This window comes from Netta rufina (assembly GCF_964035555.1).
Source record: "Netta rufina genome assembly, chromosome: 8".
NCBI classification, from domain to species: domain Eukaryota; kingdom Metazoa; phylum Chordata; class Aves; order Anseriformes; family Anatidae; genus Netta; species Netta rufina.
The window spans coordinates 3,055,190-3,074,112 of NC_140131.1; the positions used below are offsets into that span (position 1 = coordinate 3,055,190).

Genomic DNA, 18,923 nt, shown 5'->3' on the forward strand with positions numbered 1-18,923 from the left:
AATATAAGTGTCTCTAAATCAATTGGACAAGCAATGCAAAGACAAACAGGGCATTTTGGTGGTGGCAGTGAGAATTCCTTAAGGCTTCAGAAAGAGCATTGGCTGGAGACTTTTATCTGCACTCCCTGGCTAACGCAGCCCTGAAAAGCAGTACTGAATTACAATTTCAGTCAACTCCTTATGACAGTTCATCAAAATAATCTTTTGCTTGGCAATCATTTAATACGAGGTGAAGAAATATCTAATAGGCACTGGCACCATAAAGTTACACTACCTTGAATTACTTGTTATTTTCCCAGTATGTTTGAAAATCATTCTTTCATTCTTCTAATAAAATCGTAAGATTCTTCATGAAACATGGGAGCTCTACTCTGAGCCATTTTTTCCCAGTGCACAATAAAACAAACAGATCATAAATGAAAAGATGTGTTATTTTTGTGATTTAAGTGGCTGCTGTGATGTAGATTTAGAAGGACAGCTGATTTTTTTATACCTCTGTTTCTGTCTAGTTTCTATATAACAATAGTAGCCATATAAACAGGTTTTTAAAATATATTAATTATACAATTTCTGTATTTCAGCCTTGATGTTAATGGAAGCAAAATTTGATGTTACTGATCTGTTCCAAACACTGAGCTGTTCTATAAACAGCCTGTAATGATAAGCTCACAGATGTGTAATTAAAAAAAAATAAAAAAGAAAAAACACAAAAAACAACACATACATGAGTGTAGTTCAATGAAAGATAACATACCATAACTTCATATTCAGGTCCCAGCAGGTTTTCCCACTTGGATTTCAGCTCATATGCTGGAGGAAATGGGACTCTTCCTAAATATGAAAGCAAGTATTAAATTTACAAGCACATTTTACATTCAGAAGTACATTTGCTTCTAAATACTTCAATAAAAATTCAGTGTAAATAAAAGATTACAGGGAATAATCACAAAAAGGAAATTGCATTAAGCTGAGTCTATCAGTGCAAATCAAAAACGACGCTCTTAGGAAAACAATGCAAAATGTCAGCTAGTGCTAAAGTGTGATTTATTCAACTGAGTGGCAGAAGAGGTGATGCTTGTGTTGATGAGATGTGAGTTCTGTACCATATAGTACTGTAAATAAATCATTCTTTCAGGCTGCAAAATAAATTTCACACAACTGCATAATTTGTTGCTATAAAACCGCTTGCCACTCCAAGGGAGCATTATCTCCCACCAAAACGAAGCCCCTTAAGAAGCAAAACACCTGACAAGATATTGCTGGTATCAAGGAGCTGCGTAAGCACAGTGCAGTCATACACTTTATTTATGCATTTGGCAGGTATGTCTAGTTTAATTAGGCCAGTAAGTAACATGAGCTTTAATATAAGCTCCAGTTCCAAACCAGTCTTCCGTGGGAACTTGGCTATCTTGACATTTATATCTTTTCAGCTTTCTTACTTATGCAACCAAGGCAGTATTACATTCATGTAAGACAATTTGACAGAGCTAGACAGCAGAAAATGACTGGCTGCCCTGCGTTTGACCTCAGCCAGAAGCTCAGCACACATATAAAGTTCCACGCTGAAGCAACGTTAACTGGTAAGAATCAAACTTTAAAACAAATTCCATCTAGCAGCCACAGCAGCAGCAACTGGGGTCTGAATTACTGAAAACTGACTTTTTTTTTTTTCTTTCCCCCCCCCCGAGTGGCTGCAATAGTTTGTCAGATGTCTAGACGAGGCACAGACCACTCGGTACTGCCGATGTCACTCTGAAATTTCGGATGTAAATCACCACCTCACATTTTGCGCACAAACTAGCAAGCAAAATACCTCGGGGGGGATTTTGAAGACACCAAGAAGCTCAGAGCCTACCTACGAGGAAAAGCCAAGACAAACGGCATGCCTAACTGCCTTTGCTTTCAACACCTTCACAGATTGCAAAGATAAAACACATGAGCTTTGCAATAGGATCCTCATTACATCATTTTATAACTTTGAAGTTTTCCACTCATTAAAAATAAGGATTTAAGTTAACTTATACAACATAATTATATCTCTTCCATCACTTTCTGTCATGCCAGATAGGCAAATTCTGTCTGATCTGCACCGAGAAACTACTTTGCAAAGAGCCTAACAAGTCAGATTTCTCTTGGAAATATCCAGGGCACCTTTAAACATAAGGCTCAAGGAGATTCAGATATCCAAGGTTTCTCCAGCAATTCAAATAACTATTTGCTGTTATCAAAACCAAACCCCACCAATAATAAAAACTTGGGCTTTTAAATACAGACCACAGTTCTCTTTGAAATAAATTATCTTCTTTAAAAAGGAAAAGCCAAGCTGTCCTGAAATTCTGGGCTGTGACTTGAGGCTTTTTCCTCCGTTTGAATTTAATTGAAGTTTCTAAAGGGAAGTCATCTTTGTGAGCTGTTATCAAGCGCAGGCTGATCACTATCTTTACTTCCCAACTGTAGCAAAGACAGAGCACCAGCACATCTTTCTACTCCTTCTATTTGCAAAAATGCATAGGGACAAAAATTCATTGATTTCTTTTGCTGCTCTTACAAAGCTATCACATGGACACACAGCACCTAAGCACCTGCAGTCCCCTGTGTAGTCAGATGTGGATTTTCAGGTTCACCAGGAGTAATGAACCTTAGGGTCAGGCTCACAGTTCAGTTCAACAACTGAAAGCTGTGTTCAGTTGGCTGAATACAGATTTCTCTGTCACTTCTTGAACATGATACCAGAATCCACGGGTTGTTCAGAGCAGCTGTTGATGCACGTCCCCATTTGAAGTTGCCCCCTTTCTTCCTTTCTAACACCCTCTGAAGTCTTTGCTTGTAACTTCCTCAGAACCATGGAAGGTTGGATGAAGGGCCTTGGATTAGATATATTTAATTTCAATGGTATCACCCAGGCCACTTCAAATGCTCCTTTTTCCCCCCAAACAGCTTTTTCCACATGGCAGATCGTAGGAAGTTGCTTTTTTAGTCTCTCATCCAGCTGGATTTCTCATGACCTGAGATATGTACCTCTTCTGGAATGTATAAGGCTTCAGAAATTAAAACGCTTCCCAGAGACAGCTTTCATTTGCAACAACTTCGACATATAATTACAGTCCTGTCCCTCTGCCTGCACTTCCATACAGTTTTTTCCTTCTTATTAGATAGTGTCAAGAATAAAACGTAAGTGTATTGTAAAAATCATCTTTCCTGGTCAAAATCGCTGGCATCTTCAAAACTGGAATGCTTTCTTCTTACAATCTCTTCCAAATTTCACGAACTCACAAGGGTGTGTCCTGTGCTCTACCACCCTTCAGTAATGCATCACCTTTATCTTCCCTGCTGCTGGATGTTTTTCTCCAGACATCTTTAAGCTCCTGGCTAGCATCATCATATCTTCGGGTTTTTGAGTACTGCTGCAAGGCAAAGGGAAGCAGTTCTGCCCAGTCTGCAGTCTTGCAGATGCAGCTGTTAAGTTAATTGCCTGTAGTCTGCTAGCAGAAAGTTTCAGGCCTCATGCACATTGCATCCTAAACCATGTTGCCTTTGTAACAGCACTGTTTAATCATGGTTTTGCCTGGCCAGAATTAGTATTTAATACCTCTCCAGGAAACACAATTTAATAAGAATTTCACACAACTGGGCTTAAAAGGAAGTAATACATATTTTTATAAAACATACCTTTTGCATTAAACTTTTTAAAAGCATTTCCAGAGTTTAGTCAGAGCCTTAAATTAGCAGTATTTACTTTAGCACCATTATAATGAAGTGTCCATCACCATGTCCAAAATAAGCACCTATCTTTGGAATTTAAACTTGGCCACTAAATTCTACTCGGAGGTGAAATCTTATACATCGTATTTCAGTATGAATAAAATTTGCAACTAAGTGTTTCAACCTTTTAACAAAGATATATACACACACCTATTTTATAGCTGCAAAAAGCTTTTGCAGTGCTTTGTAACTTTAAGGGTTTTTTGCCCTATGAAAAATCAGTTTAATCAAACAATGATACTTGCTTATTGTTTCATTGAAGGCCACTGATTCCTTACTTGGTTTGAAAACCATGCCCACTTCATATCCTGTAGGTCCAAGGAGGACCAGCACTACCAGATGGTATCAAGGGCAATATCCAGCTGCAAACAAAGAATATCTGCAGCATTTAAATGTTGGTATCCCAAAACACACTCCACATATGAACACCTTAAGCTGTATTACCCAGGGTAAGTGGAGCTCGGACACACAGGAGAACAGAGAAATCTGTAGTATCCTTGCTACGTGATGCACTGGGTAACGCAGTGCACATACACCACGCTGCTTCTGCAAGCAATCAGCACGGGCCCAGCCAGGAGCTAGGAATTCCAGGCTGCAAAGTATTTGCCAGAGCCGGGTGCATCTGCACCATACTCCAGAGTGCTCCAAGAAAAGGGATTACGAGGTTGGCACAAGGTTAGAAATGAGGGGGCGCCACGCATACACATATAACTTGGTTACAAATTCCTTTAGAAACTATGGGGTTTGGAGAATTTATGGAGAGGCAATGGATCTGTATCAAAAAAGTCTGGGTATATTGTGGAAACGGCTCAGAAATACAGTTAGATCCAAGCTGACTGTTCAGAGTACAGAGATCACTAAGGCATATCTAGATAACATACCTTGAGACTAAGAGAGTTTGTTAGCTCTAAGCCAGGTAAAAGCAATTTCAGTTCCCCACGTAAACTGATCCTGGCACTGATAGACCGTATTTGCACAGCATGAGGTATTAGGTAACAAATTCCTCCAAAAGTTCTCTTTGCATCGGTGCAGACATCTGCTGCCTGTGACACAAGATAACCCAACCACAAGCCATCAGGAACTGAGTGCAGAGATACTGCTCACTCCAGTAGAAAAAGACTTTATGCACAGAAAGTTCCCCTGTGTTTGGAGAAAAAAAGGACTGGGTAAATGACACAGGACAGTGTGTGTTCCTCTTCTAGTCTCTGGCATAGTGACCCCAAGTCCTCCTGGCTCTTTTGCCCCTAAATACATCCTACTTCTAAGTCCTTAACTTCTTCCTCCAGTGTAAATACAAATCAATATGTGCTTTTCCACTCCAACTGCTAAAACAATGCTTTGATAACCTTAAATCTTAGCTACTCAGTCACCTCTGTTTTGGCTTCCTATTTCTGGGAACATGCAGAAGTCACAACAAAGGATGTCTGGTTATAAGGCTTGGACAGAAAAGTAAAACAGAATGGAGCATAGGAACTGCTAACATTTCTCTCATTTCCAGGTTGTCTTTAATACTGACAGATCTTACACAGTCATAGCAAAATTGTTATTCATTGACAGCCATAATTTAGACTCCTCTATTGCATCTACATATCTAAGAAACAAGGCATAAGGATAATTTATGCTGACTTCAACACAAGCTGTAGAAATTCACCCAGAAGTTCCTGTAGATGAGGCCAGAAATCTGTAGAGGATTTGAAGCATGCCTTCTGGAAAGACCTCCAGCCTTGATTCCCAAGTCAGCTAAAAACCAAAGCAAGCCATGCCTTTGTGATCTGTCGCTATGCCCAACTGCCTTTTACTGCTAAAAACGCACGCCTAATTTCAACACCCATCCGGCCTCCAACTCCAGACATCAGGTTTTATTGTGCCTTTGCCAGACCAGAGATTCTCGTCCTCCTACATAGGTACGTAGTCAAAAACTTCCCAGTTCAGCTAGAAAGCTCAGGACAAGCAAGCCAGAAATTGCACATCTAGAGTCTGAACTCTAGTTTCCAACAGTAGGACGGGAGGAGGCAGTACTCAGCAGTATCGGTACTACCAGATAAATCAGTTGGGTCTCAGAAGGAGCAGACAGCAAGGAGAGGCTCACTGCCAAGTGGGAAATCTCACAGGAGATGGACAGAAGTTGTGCTATGCTTTCTGCTTCTCCAGCACTCCAGGAAATATCAGCGACCAGCAGCACTACAAGCAGAATAAGCAAAAAGGAGCGAGGCAGTTATGTGGCACTTGGTACACGGTTGAGACTGATGCTCCGTGTGGAAAATGACTTAAAAACAGAGATGTCACACGATGTGATTCCCTGTCCCTGCTGCTGCAGTCCTTCGGCAAGCCCTACTCAGTCAAATCTTCTGAGAGAAGATCCTGTGACCTGAGCTGCAGCCAGCAAGAGGCCAGGTCAAGGAGCTCAGGAGGTGGGTTCTGATCAAGTTGCAGCAGTGCCAGAACAAGGAGCAAGTAGGCATCAGGGATGATGTACAGGAAACTATTTTGAAAATACTGCAGAGGTGAAAGCCTAAGACCTGCGAGAGCTAGAAGGAAGGTACGACTGAGACAAGACTGAATCACAAAGCAAATGTGAATTCCCAAGAGGGTAGAAGCTGATTCTGACTTGTGGCAGAAGGGGAAATGCTTCATCGCCATGCTGTTCACTTTGCAGTTTGGTTCAGGGACCTGACAGCAGAGAAGGATGACAGAAAATTGCAGGCAGAACTCCTCATGTCAGCAGAGAGGGATGAGGGATAGAAAGAATTGGTGAACTGGAGGAAGTCAGCTCTGCAGAGCTGATGAGATTCATTCCAGAGTACTGAAAGGGCTGCAATGCCACCGCATGTAATCTTGTACATGTATAGAAATACACACTGGATTAAAGGCAATTCCAAAGAATCAGAAGAGATGCTGCAAGATACTCTATCCACCTGATGTATGCAGGCTCTGCTTCTTTTCAGTCTGAAAATTATCCTTCTGTTTTTGGATTTCCTCATTCTTACTGTCCACACTAGTTTCAGTCCCTACAGCTCCAGGGGATACTAAGGCTGGAACAGTTGGCTGCACTGTGAAAATAGATGGGAAAAAATAAATCAGACAGATGCTGCAAAATATAGGAAGTAGTAACACCACCTCATTAACTGCTTTTGTTTGTTTGTTTTGGCTACGCAGGAGTTTGGCACGCAGTTTTCCAGAAGCCCTCGTTTCTCTCTCATTCCTCCTGAAGTGTCATCTTCTACAGAGTGCCCTTACGAAATCTAGGATCACGTGAGATCTAGCCCTTATTATTAAATCAGGTCACTGTCAATGGAGCAGAAAATAAAATTTATTACTGAAAAACAGAAGGGGTGGGGAAAAAAAACGAGAATTACCTTTACCTGAACATCCTTCTGAAGAAATGGTAGAAGAAGGTTTCCTTCTAAGTAAGGTAAGGCGTACGACCTGTCCTGTGTTACGCAGCGCCTCCACCACTTCTTGGTTGGTATAATCCTGTATATTAACTCCATCAACCTAAATCATATAACAGTAACCAGGTTACATTCCTATGCTGTACCATACACCATAAGTAACGTCCACATTTTGTGCAGGAGTTATAAGGCTATTCACACCCAAGACGTTAGTATTTGCAAAACAATCTTATTAAAATCAGTTACATTTCAATAATCAGACAAAACTTTCAAAATACATTTTAAAAGATAACAACAGTAATTTCTTCTGTGTTCACATGCCACCATTAGAAAAGTAAAAAAGTGAATAGGCTAATTCTTTAATTCAGATCTTTTAATTTACACCCAAAACACTCTGTTTACCCACTCCATTAGATCATACATCAATAGGGGTTTCTCCTGAAAAACTGCAGATAAAAGCAGAAGGTTTATCAAATTTTGTTGTCATAAAGGAAAAGCTGACTTTGGAAGGTCCAGCCCAGCACACATGATTTTAAATTACTTTTTAATTTATCTCTCTATATTATTTCTTAAAACAAAAAGATGGTGCAGTTCATTCCTGTTTGTACTGTGAATGCAAAATTGGCCATTATTCAATTCATTCCTATTCAAAGGTTTTTAATTTTTCTACATATAAAGCTTGGGTTTTGAAACCTAAATTGTGACTATTAATATTTTGATTGTATCCACACTATGCTACACTCTAATTAAGGACCATAAACAGTCTGCCACATCTTGCAAAATCTTAACCACCCTCAAGTCCCACTGAATTCAATAGAAGCTAATGCTTCTCTTCTTTACTTTAGGCCAAAAGCCAAGATTCTCCACTCAAACATTTTAATCCAAATGCTTGCCTCTTTCATAGTTAACTGCTATTTAATACTTTGTTGAAGAGAAAAAACAGTATTTTAACCATAACCAAAAAAAAGCGACTCATTTCTGTAATAATTCAAATAGAACTCTTCAAGATCTTTCATCTGTTCTACCTAAACAAATATGAATTACCAAATTCTGTCCTCCACAAAGCAGAGAAAGTTTAATTAGTATTAGAAAGTCTTTACTAAGTTGTTTTTCTGCTACTGAGACATGTACTGAACTATCAGTTCCACAATACATAAACAGAACATTTACAGCACCAATTACTTACCGCAACAATTTTGTCATGAACGTGAATTTGGCCGTTGTGGTCAGCAGCACTACCAGGAATTATATTTTTCACAAAAATCCCTGAAGGTTCTGTTGGGGGTGGAAATGAAGAAGAGAAACAAGTCACTAAGCTAACCTGTTTCTTTTCTAATTATTATTATTATTATTTATTATTATTATATTTTTTTTACTTCCAGCATTTTTCACACTCTTTCATCCACAGTTATGATCCTGCAAAGACTGACATTTGCACATTACTACTTTAAACAGCTTGACACAGAATAACTGAGGATCTCTGATGGAAAAAAAAAAAAAAACAGCACTGGTACCAGCACCTATAATACATTGACCTCAGTAGTTTTTCTTTAAAGGGGCTCACAAAAGGCCACCTCCTCCATGGATTCACCCTTGTGCCTACAAGGCTTTAAGCCACAATCACCTGAATTCCATGCTGCATTTGACTTCAACAGGACTACCTAAGCTAAAAGTATGTGCTTAAGTACTTTGATCAAGACTTCAAGCATCCTCTTCTAGCTAAAGAATTTAGTCCTTTAAATCTTAATGAAAAGGGATTAAAAAAAAAAAAGAGAGAGAGAGAGAAACATGGCAATCAGAAAAGCTGTCCTTTGTCATGTTTGAAGTTTGATTATTAATTCTAAGTAGGAAATTAAAAAAAAAAAAAAAACAACAAACAAAAACAACAACAACAAACAGTTAAAACAATCATCAGTTGAAACAGTAACCCTTCCCCTCCACCACCAGCGCCACCACTCCCCTCCCTACCCGCAAACAAATAACAGTGATCTTTAATCCTAGTGAATCTCGACACTTCATCCATCCTTTTGGGAACACTAAACACGCAGACACCTGCCCAGCATGGTTTGTCCATGCTCAGGAAGCTCCTCTGCTGGTGCTTCAAGGCCACCTTTTCTCTTTGCCTCACACACACACCTCCCTGACCCACTTCCCAGTGCTCACCACACCGAGATTCCTGAGTGGCAAGCCAACAGGATCTCCTGGGAATTACAAGGGCAGCAATGCAACCCCAGCTGTGTCGCATTCCCAGGATACTTTCTTGAGTCCCATGAGGAAGGGGAAGGAAGAAAAAGCAACACCCCTTCGTGTTAAACCAGATATTCAGTGAGTCAATTCTGAAGATACTATCATTTGTGGAACCAGTAAGTGAAAGATGAGTAAACAGCTCTAATTTAAAGTGGATTTACAAAAAAAGAAAAATAATTCCATGTTCCTATATCCTAGCACAGGTATTTTCATCTGTTCCCTGGGTTTAGAGACCGGAGCAGTCATCCACCAGAGAGGTAAATCACCTTGTGAAGGCGGCATACACATCACACACATCTGAGGTTCTCTGCATCTGCCTGGCAGAGGGATGGACTATTTCATCTGATTGATCATTTCCATTCTAGCACCTACAATTCATTAAATAAATGAAAATGCACATTGAGCTATTTTGTAACGATGCCATATGAAACTGGATGCAAACCAGGGACACGTGATACAGCGGTTTTGATACTCTTCTTAAAATGTTGCACCTGAATTATGTTATGTACCACAGGGCAAAAAAAGGAACAGTGTAGGCAGGAACCTGCCTATGTTAGTGCCTGTATGTGCAAGAGCAACCTGGTACAGTTTAATGTCTTACACAGTAACAGCACAAGTATGTAAAATTCACAGTCCAGTCATCAAGTGAGAATCATTTTATAATGTAATTGCAACTCTTTAAAAACATTTTGTGGGTCAATTTCACTTTGCACTAAGTTCTTCAAAAATCATCAGTTTGTAGGTTATACTGTTTCAAAGAAGTGCTCTCCATTTCCCCTGTAGTGAATGAAGAGTATTTGAAAAGCCTCTGTCCCAGACTTGACTAAATCCCTCAGAACTCACCCAAATCGCATGTGCCAGCATATCCAACAATTGTTATTCCCAGGCTTTGCCCGTTCTTTTTTATAAGTTCAACATCATAGGTCTCAAAAAGGTTGGCATTATCCTATAAATAAAACACAAGACAATTAAAATATACATCTCTCATCATTTCTTGGTACCACTACAATACTGCAGGTTCAGATCTTTGTAAGTAAGCAGTGATTTCAATTTTCCCCTTTCAGAAAGGATCACATTTGCAAAGGAGACGCATCTGAGATTTTATGAAAACATGGCGTCATCCAAAGTCATCAACTGCTTTCAAAATTCTTGGCTACTATTTTCTCCACGTTAACTGTCAGAGGTATCATATTCACATTTCGTTGAAAACAAACGTTTTTATTAGACTGCTCAGGGGCCATTTCCCCTTGGATTCCACTGCCACTTGGTAACAACACACTTTCCAGCCAATCCCAAAAGACAACAGAACCTGAGTGCCCTCTGAATTTCACCTCTCCCTTTCATGTGTTAGTCCAGATAAACAGTGTCATGAAGCCACTTGCTCACACTGCTCCTGCTGGACAGTTAAGAAGCCAGAAAAGGGGTATAAATCCACAGCTTTATCACATCACATGTTCCTGCCAGAAAAAGTGATGCTCATCTCTCCTTGTCGTTGCCTACTGAGGAAGCAAGGGGCAGGAGGAAAGGGATCTCAAAGCAGAGACAGATTTGATGCCCTGACACAAAGGAATTCATGAGTATATGCAGCAGTCACATCTCTACTGCAGCAGCAGTTGCCTAAAGTACAAATAAGTGAGACCACGTAGGTGCCTGAGCTTATTCGTGGTTTTTATGCTACTTCCTAAACCACAAAACCATACCAGAAGTCAATCTTGCATACATCAGTTTAACAAGTTTGATTTGATCTTACTCCAATTTGAACACCACCAAACTGCAAAGAGCACTAGAAGCCTCCAACTACCTAAAGGAAATGAAAAGCAAATTATTCATTTGCATTCACTGAAAATTAGTTTTAAGACCTAACTGAGGAGAATATTAATTTGTAAACGCTTTGTTGTTGAACTGATGAGAAGACTTCTTATAACAAACAATACTTAAAGAGAGAAGCACATAACATGATCCGTTCTCTGAACACTCTGCTTACTGCAGCTACCAAAATACCCTAGGAGGCACTACCTACGATTAAAATGCGATTCAGTCTTACAGTAGAGAAGGGTATGGAGAAAACCCCCTCCAGAGCTGGCTTAAGTCAAGTGAAAAATCAAAACTGCAGGACAGCATTCAAACAGGCCACCCCAAAGACACTGGTGATACCAAAGAGAAAAATAATCAAGCGCATAGGTCTGGGACTGCAAGTGACAAATTAAAATACATAAAGCTGTTTGTTTTCAAGGACTAGGTATAGCCCAATGGGACCAAAAATAAGGAGGTGATCATAGTGAGGTCTGTTAAAGTGATGAAGTCAATAGGGACAGTATCAATCCTCACAGGGAAAAGAAACAGTTTCTGATTTCCAGGTCCATTTAAGAGAATGAACAAAATAAACTTAATCAAATACTTGCCAGATGTCAGCTCTGGAAGGACCTATGTTAAGAAGTAAGCCAAAGTTACAGTTGTACCTATTTCACCTTTCACTGAAGTTAATAAACTGCTATCTCCTTTCTTATCACACCCACCTTCACTAGCCAACTTATTAACTGCTTTCCAACTCTCTTGCTCCATAAGACACTGATGGGGATGAAGATAAATTTTGGTGCTCTGTCCCTTATCTTTAGGAGAGGGAATCAAATCAACAAATGAGCCTATAGCAACATCTGAAATGGAACTACGGTCTTGAGAGTCCTGCTGTTTTGGCAATCTCAAGTCCTTCATGGTCATTGCTCTGGTGCTACAGAAATTTCCCCTAACTCATGTTACTGGCAGAACGCAAAACATCGAAGTGTAATCTGGAAAATCAAAGTGCAGAGTTGTAAACACAATCAGCTCCGGTAGGCTGCTAATATTGCCTTCAGTGTCTTTGAAAACATAGATAATAACAGTTTTCTCCTACCCATGCACAGACATTAGTAGTTTCAGCTACTCTCTCCTGCAGGAGACTCAAAGGAAATCAAATTTTAATACAGAGCTAGGGAAAAAAAAAAAAGCACAAGATAACACATATTAAAAAAAGCCTTTCTGCTAGTTTGTAAAACAGAAATGGAAAATCTTTTCTATTTCAAAGCTCAAGGCTAGTGAAAGTACTCAGAAACGAGAGAAATTAGATTATAGGAGGAAGTTCTATTGTGAATTAACAGAAACTGAAAGGTAGACCGAGAAAATCATCAGTAAATTAATAAATATGTTCAGATTATTAAACAAGCCCACTTTTAAGACTCTGACCTTAGAGTATGTAGATTACCCCTCTTTCATTTCTCTGCCACTCAAGTTTCCTACTACACTTCTGAGAAGAGTTTGAGAAGGACCCAAATACTTTCACGACAGCTTCAGCCACAATAGCATATCAGAGAGATGCCAGACGTGCTCTGCTTCCCAAAGCTGATGGCTGCCTTTGCAGTGACTGCCCAGTAAGCACGAAGGTGAATTTGTAACAATGACTCCTAGTCTGACATTTAAAGATGGTGTTTAAAAAAAAAAAAAAGCTCTCTTCACTCATATTCAAGAGACTAGATAAGAGAGAAAAGGCTACTCAGATTCTACACCTAAATCTAAGCAGCACAGTAGTAGCAGATGGCGCACAAGCACAGCTTTGTTTATGTTTCAAGACCTACTGTACACTTAGTGTAGCATTTGTTGATTTTAATTACTCAAAACTGAAAAGAATGACTTCAAAAACAAGAGACTTTGATATGACCATGTTAAGATTTGCTAAAACAAGTTTCAAAATTTTTAGATATATTTCCTATCACAGACAGTAGTGTAGACTATGAAAACATTACACTTATGTTTCATAAAAAGATGATAGTGCTGAATAATTCTGGTTTGGCCATGGCACTCTGGATTTCAGACTATGGAAATTCATATTCAGGTTTTAAATCCACTTACAAATGATTGATTAGCAAAAATGTTATGAGCTAAGAAGGAGAACTAGAAGCGCCATTTATTGATAATGGTCATGGTCTTCGTAATTAAATCAGCCACTTTGAAATAAATTCCATAAAGCTGGTCATTCTGATCCCAAGATTATAGGTATTAACAGCATATAAGAAAAAGGGGAAAAAGGGGAAGCAGGCCTAAAATAACGATCACTTAAATACACACATGATATCTGGGAACTCAAAAGAGGAGAAGCACGAGTCCTTCACACCCAGAAGTGCCAAGCTTGCTCTTTTCTCCTCCCTTCTAATCACAAGCCACAAACATACTTAAAAACACCATAAGTAAACATCAGATACTTACGTTTCCATTCTGAAAGGGAGGTAACGTGCTAACGGGCCAGCTCACAGGAGCTGGTGGGCTGTCGGTAATTTCACACTTGGGGTCTCTTGCAACTACCATCCTAACAGAATTCCCACAGTTCCTCAGCACTTGTGCAACTTGTTCGCTGGTCATTCCCTGCACGTTGGTCCCTCCAATCTGTAAGATGTGATCTCCTGTTCGGAGCCTCCCATCCTTGAAACACAAACAACATTGTAAAAAAAAAAATTTCCAGGCTGTAAATAAAATCTTTTCCATTACCAAACAGAAAAGGCTGGTATTTTCCTGACAGCCAGTCCAGGAGGACACTGTAAAATTGACCACTACCACAACATATTAAATAAGTATTCACATAATTAATCACTGTTTTTTTCCACAGTAGTAAACAGTGATAAATCAGCCTTTCCAAAACTAAGATACACAGGCTGAAGGCACTGTTCCTAAGAAACTGGTTACTTCTCTCATTTAGGAGAAAATAAAAGACATTGTTTTAGAATCTTGTGGGCTGTTATGTACTGAATTTTCATGGAACAATCCACATAGAATAGGGGTTAGAATAAAAATCACAGCACTTGGATTTAGGACTATTTAGTTTCCCAGGATACTGCTATATTAACCTGGCAATTACTTTCCTATATGCCTAGCTCCAACTCCATTGAGAAACTCCACTGAAAGTAACAGGACTCCACACACACAAACCATTTTTAACATGACAATTGTAATTCATGGTCTACATCATCATTTCTAATATAAGCTAGCATTCATAGGACCGAATCTTCAGCTGGTATTGACCAGCACAGTCCTACCACCTTAGGTGCACTGATTTATGCAGCAATCACCGTGGAATTATGCCCAGGACTGACTCAAACTCATTTACAAATTCATCCATTTTAACATATATATATGCGCTCATTATTTCACATGTTCTTAATGATGTCTCATTCAGCTAAGAATGATGTGGTGAGTTCTTAACTTATATGCTTCATTTGTAGCCGAGACACTTTATTCCTTACAGCAAAACAGGTGTTACACAATAATTAAAAAATACTCATTTATACATGACAGGTTCAGAGGGGGGCAGTCAAGCAAGAGCCAACATTTTCCATTAAAGCTCTCTGAATCTCCAGTTTTTGTTTCCATCCTTAACTGGAGGAAGTACCTTAGCCTGTCTCTCTTGTTTGTTACTGGATCTTGTCTGCATGGGTTCCAGACCTCAGATGCAGTAACTTGTTATGACCAAATTCACATTAAAAATCCAAACCCTGCTTGCAATTGCGTGTGCTCTGCTCCTGAAACGTAGCAGCGATGAAATGTAGTGATGATTCTTTAAAGAGCGGCAGGCAAGTTGCAAACCACACATGCACAACTTTAAAGGATATCAGAAACTTCAAGAAGTCCTGCTGAAAATATCAGAAGGGCTGGGAATATTAAGTTCTACAACTTTTCAAAATTTCTGCATGTTCAACAATGTTCTAGGAGCCAAAGCATGTCTGAGAAACAACTTAATTCATATCAGGTGCTGACTTTTTCCTCAATCGTACCTTCAACATATTTATTTATAAAGTATACGTTGGCATTCAGACTTTGATGCTATCGGCTTCCTTTTGTTTAAGTGTATTAGTTTATTTTAAGACTGTCAAAAGCAGTTAATTATACTTTACAATCAAACAAGAAGTGACATAATATAACAAATTACCCGATCTGCTAATCCCCCAGGAACAATCGTTCTTACAACTACACCACTCGTCTTTCCTCCTACAATTCCAAAGCCTAATCCCGAGCCATCGTTAATCAGCTCAACGTCTTCAACATGGCCCCAGTGAATCTGCAATTAATAAAAACAGGAGGTTTTAATTTCAGTCCATCTTTAATGTTTCTCACTTTCACCTGTACCAGGAATGACAAGAATTAATCAATGCAAGTTTTTTTCTCTCTCTGCCACATATTAGAGATCTGTTGGATTTTGTTCCGTCAGCTTCATTTCCGTATAAATACTCTGTGGGATTTCTCATCTGTTTTCAAACATACATTTTGTCTTTTATTTTCATAACAGGATACTAGGAAAAAGCTTGACTAAGAAAAAGAGATTTCAAGATTTTCTTGCCAAAATGAAAACTATCCTTCTAGTTTTTCAGAAATCAAGACTAAGGCAAATAACAGAGAAAAACAGTCAGGAAGCTTGCACTGGCCTAGTTTTCACTTAGCATTGCCCAAATTCTTATATCTGTTATGTCACTTACACACTCTAAACACCACCAGTACATGCTGAATTAATAGCGCAGTATAAAATTTTGCCATACTGAATTGGAAGCATGTTTCTAAGCTACACTGTACTATGACCTTATGTTCTACAAGACAATCTGAAAATAACAAAGCTGTTAAGTAACCCAAACCCAGCCAATGTTTCTGTCAGATTAATATCTCATAGAAACCAAAATGGAGCAAAGTAGGCAGATTTAAGTCTTCTGTGAATAAAGGATTTATTAGCATACTGAAAGTCTTTGCCAAAGCCAGTTAAATATCATAAAAGAAGTTTAAAGACCCCCCGTAGAGATATATATTTGTATTTTATTTTGTTAGTCTGTTCAGTGCAGATCTTTCAATGAAAAAGCAGTTAAAGTTTAATTCTTTAAAATTTTCAGTGCAATAAACAATATTGATTATCCACTAAAACCTTCAGATTTCACTAGCTCTGTAATAATCATAAGGGAAATAATTACTGAGTATAAGGAAAAGCACTGCTCTTAACCAGATTTTCATCAAAACCTACTCGCATAATAAATTAAGATTCCAATATTGCAAACCCTGACTTTAGGTGTGCAGTTCAACCAAATTCAGCGAAGCCACCTGGACCACATGGTTTGAACACAGATGCAAGTTCAGCCCTAGCTTATTACATCTCTGAGTGACAATCCCTCCTTGTTAAAGAAAACAAAAGGGTTCACAATGAATGAAACCTGCAGTTTAAAAAGCAACAACTGATAAATATGGATTGAGTGGTTAACAGAATTTTTTTCTACTTATTTTTTTGAAAACTTGCTTTTGAAAGCAAGACTTTATGTTTTGAGTAGCTTAAGTTTAAATTGCTTGGGATATTTCAAACAGAGCTCATGATAGGTTATGTTTACAGTCATTTAAGATGTAATCAGAGCATCTTTAATTGCTGAGCACAAGTAGTTTTCAGCTGGGTATACTCGTAAAACACTTTACCCAGCCTACCCTGAACAGACCCTGCTGCTAGGAATATGTTGATTTACTAAAGCTTCTGCTAGCCCATAAAAACCCAGGATCTATTTTATAACAACTTCATGCAGCTTTGCAATGGAAGCATTATACTTACTGCGTGATCAGTCTAAATCAAATGTCACTGCAGATAAAACCTGATTAAAAAAAATCCGTATACATAGAGCTAGCTAATACAAACACTTACAAGTACAAAAAAGTATCCAGCATAGTTCAAAATCTGATTTTGACAGCATTACAACACTCACGGTCTCAGGTGGATTTATATCACTTAATAAGACAGACGAAGTTCTGCTGTTTCCTTGAACTGGCTCCCTAGCAACAACCAGATGTAAAGATCCTGTGGCTTGCTGGAGGAGTGCAATAGCGTGCTGATGGGAAATGTTCTGATCCAATGGGGTGCAATTAATGGCCAGTATGTGGTCATTTTCCTTTAGTCTTTGATCCCTTAACAAAACATTAAAAGAAATTTTTAAAATGCAGCACAGTGACTTCATAACAGGCTTGGGTAATTTAAACACGAGCATGCAAAATAGTTACGCAAGGTTAAATGATTTATACAAAAGAAATCTGCTCATTAGACTGTCTTCATCACCTTACAAATTACATGCAGTGCACATTGTACTGAACTGCCCAACCAAGTTTTGTTCCAACTTTATCACAGTTTGTGTTTACTCAATTTCTTCCTTCGACTATTCAAAATTCCATAAAATTCCCTCATTCGTTTTTGATTATATTGAATTACAGGACAAGAAAAAAACATTTTTGTAGTTATACAATGAACTAGGAACTAGTATTCATTACTTTTAGAAGTACGTGACGTTATCTCCGAGTACCCACAACTCAGGCTACAATATTCTTTTGTATCATCTGATCTAAAGGTGGTCAAGCTGCATACTAACACTTCTCTCAAAATTTATATTATCAAACCTCAGACATCAAACTTTCTTCAGGCAATACACAGTTCAATTTATATTATACCTTAAGATAACAAATCTCATAGCTAATTCATCCTAGTGATTAATTTAGATTTGTGACAAGGGAGAAACTATCACTCATCTGCTTTGTTCAATATTCATTCTGAGCACGAGACCAAACTGTTACATAGCCAGACACTGCCTTCAAAGCTCTGTAGGAATCCAAAAAAGTCTCCAGGAGATCCTGTCTCAGAAGCAAAATGCGAAGCACGCTGAGGAAATTTATAAAAAGTCCCAAACAATATAGCTGTACATCTCCACTAATGCATTCTACATTTCATTTTTATCATGCGATATTTAAGATGCTTTCCTGAAATCTCTTTCTTCAGGCATTAGCCATATTTTAGATTCTCTCATCAAAGAAAGTGAGCAGCAGGTCATCAAATCCTAAAGTGAGATATTCACCCTCCTTTGACATCCGGATCAGTCCATCTGTCTCCACTTTGAAAGAGCCTAATATGCTTCTCTTTAAGTGTTCTCTGGTGTGTTCTCTGTGGGCCCATAGCCATTATCATTCCAACCTCTCCCCACTCTTTTTGTCATCCTGCGTTGGCACTTCCTGACATGTGTTATTTAAAAAGTGACACCAGTGACTTGAAATCTAGACACATTTTCTTTAAACATAATTCCAAGCACTGCATTTGTCTCATGCCAACTCTTGTGGTTTTACAATCACATTTTATTTTTAAATGATTGCTCTGTCTTTTGTTGTTGGGTGAAAACCCACAGACAATACGGGGAAAAAACTGCCTGAAGCCTTGATTCAATGATGACATCTGTGCAGGGATCTGTTGGGAGGACTGGATCTAAATTTACACAGGAAACAAACAGTAAACCCAACTATAAATAGAGCATTGTCATAGGCACATAAATAAAGAAACAAGGGGAAAAAATCTTCCAGGGACACAATGGATAAATATTCAAACAGAGGCTAATTTTTATTTTCTTTGTATTCTGTTCCGGGTTGTCTTTGTTTTTCAATCAGTACTCAAGATTCTCTTAAGTGAGTCATGATTTCTGGAAATTCCATTTGTGAACAGCTTGGATA

General features: G+C 38.7%; 1 protein-coding gene across 1 annotated transcript in view; it reads right to left on the minus strand.

Annotated features, from left to right (window-relative positions):
* Window positions 1-18,923, minus strand: part of PATJ (PATJ crumbs cell polarity complex component) — a gene marked incomplete at both ends in the record, with an annotated part of 137,833 nt that overhangs the window by 115,747 nt on the left and 3,163 nt on the right. Inside the window, 8 exons of the mRNA XM_084291403.1 lie at window positions 755-831; window positions 6,678-6,812; window positions 7,119-7,257; window positions 8,341-8,429; window positions 10,245-10,347; window positions 13,638-13,850; window positions 15,352-15,480; window positions 17,147-17,345. Coding sequence (XP_084147529.1) covers window positions 755-831; window positions 6,678-6,812; window positions 7,119-7,257; window positions 8,341-8,429; window positions 10,245-10,347; window positions 13,638-13,850; window positions 15,352-15,480; window positions 17,147-17,345 — 1,084 coding nt within the window. The remainder of the gene's footprint in view (window positions 1-754; window positions 832-6,677; window positions 6,813-7,118; window positions 7,258-8,340; window positions 8,430-10,244; window positions 10,348-13,637; window positions 13,851-15,351; window positions 15,481-17,146; window positions 17,346-18,923) is intronic.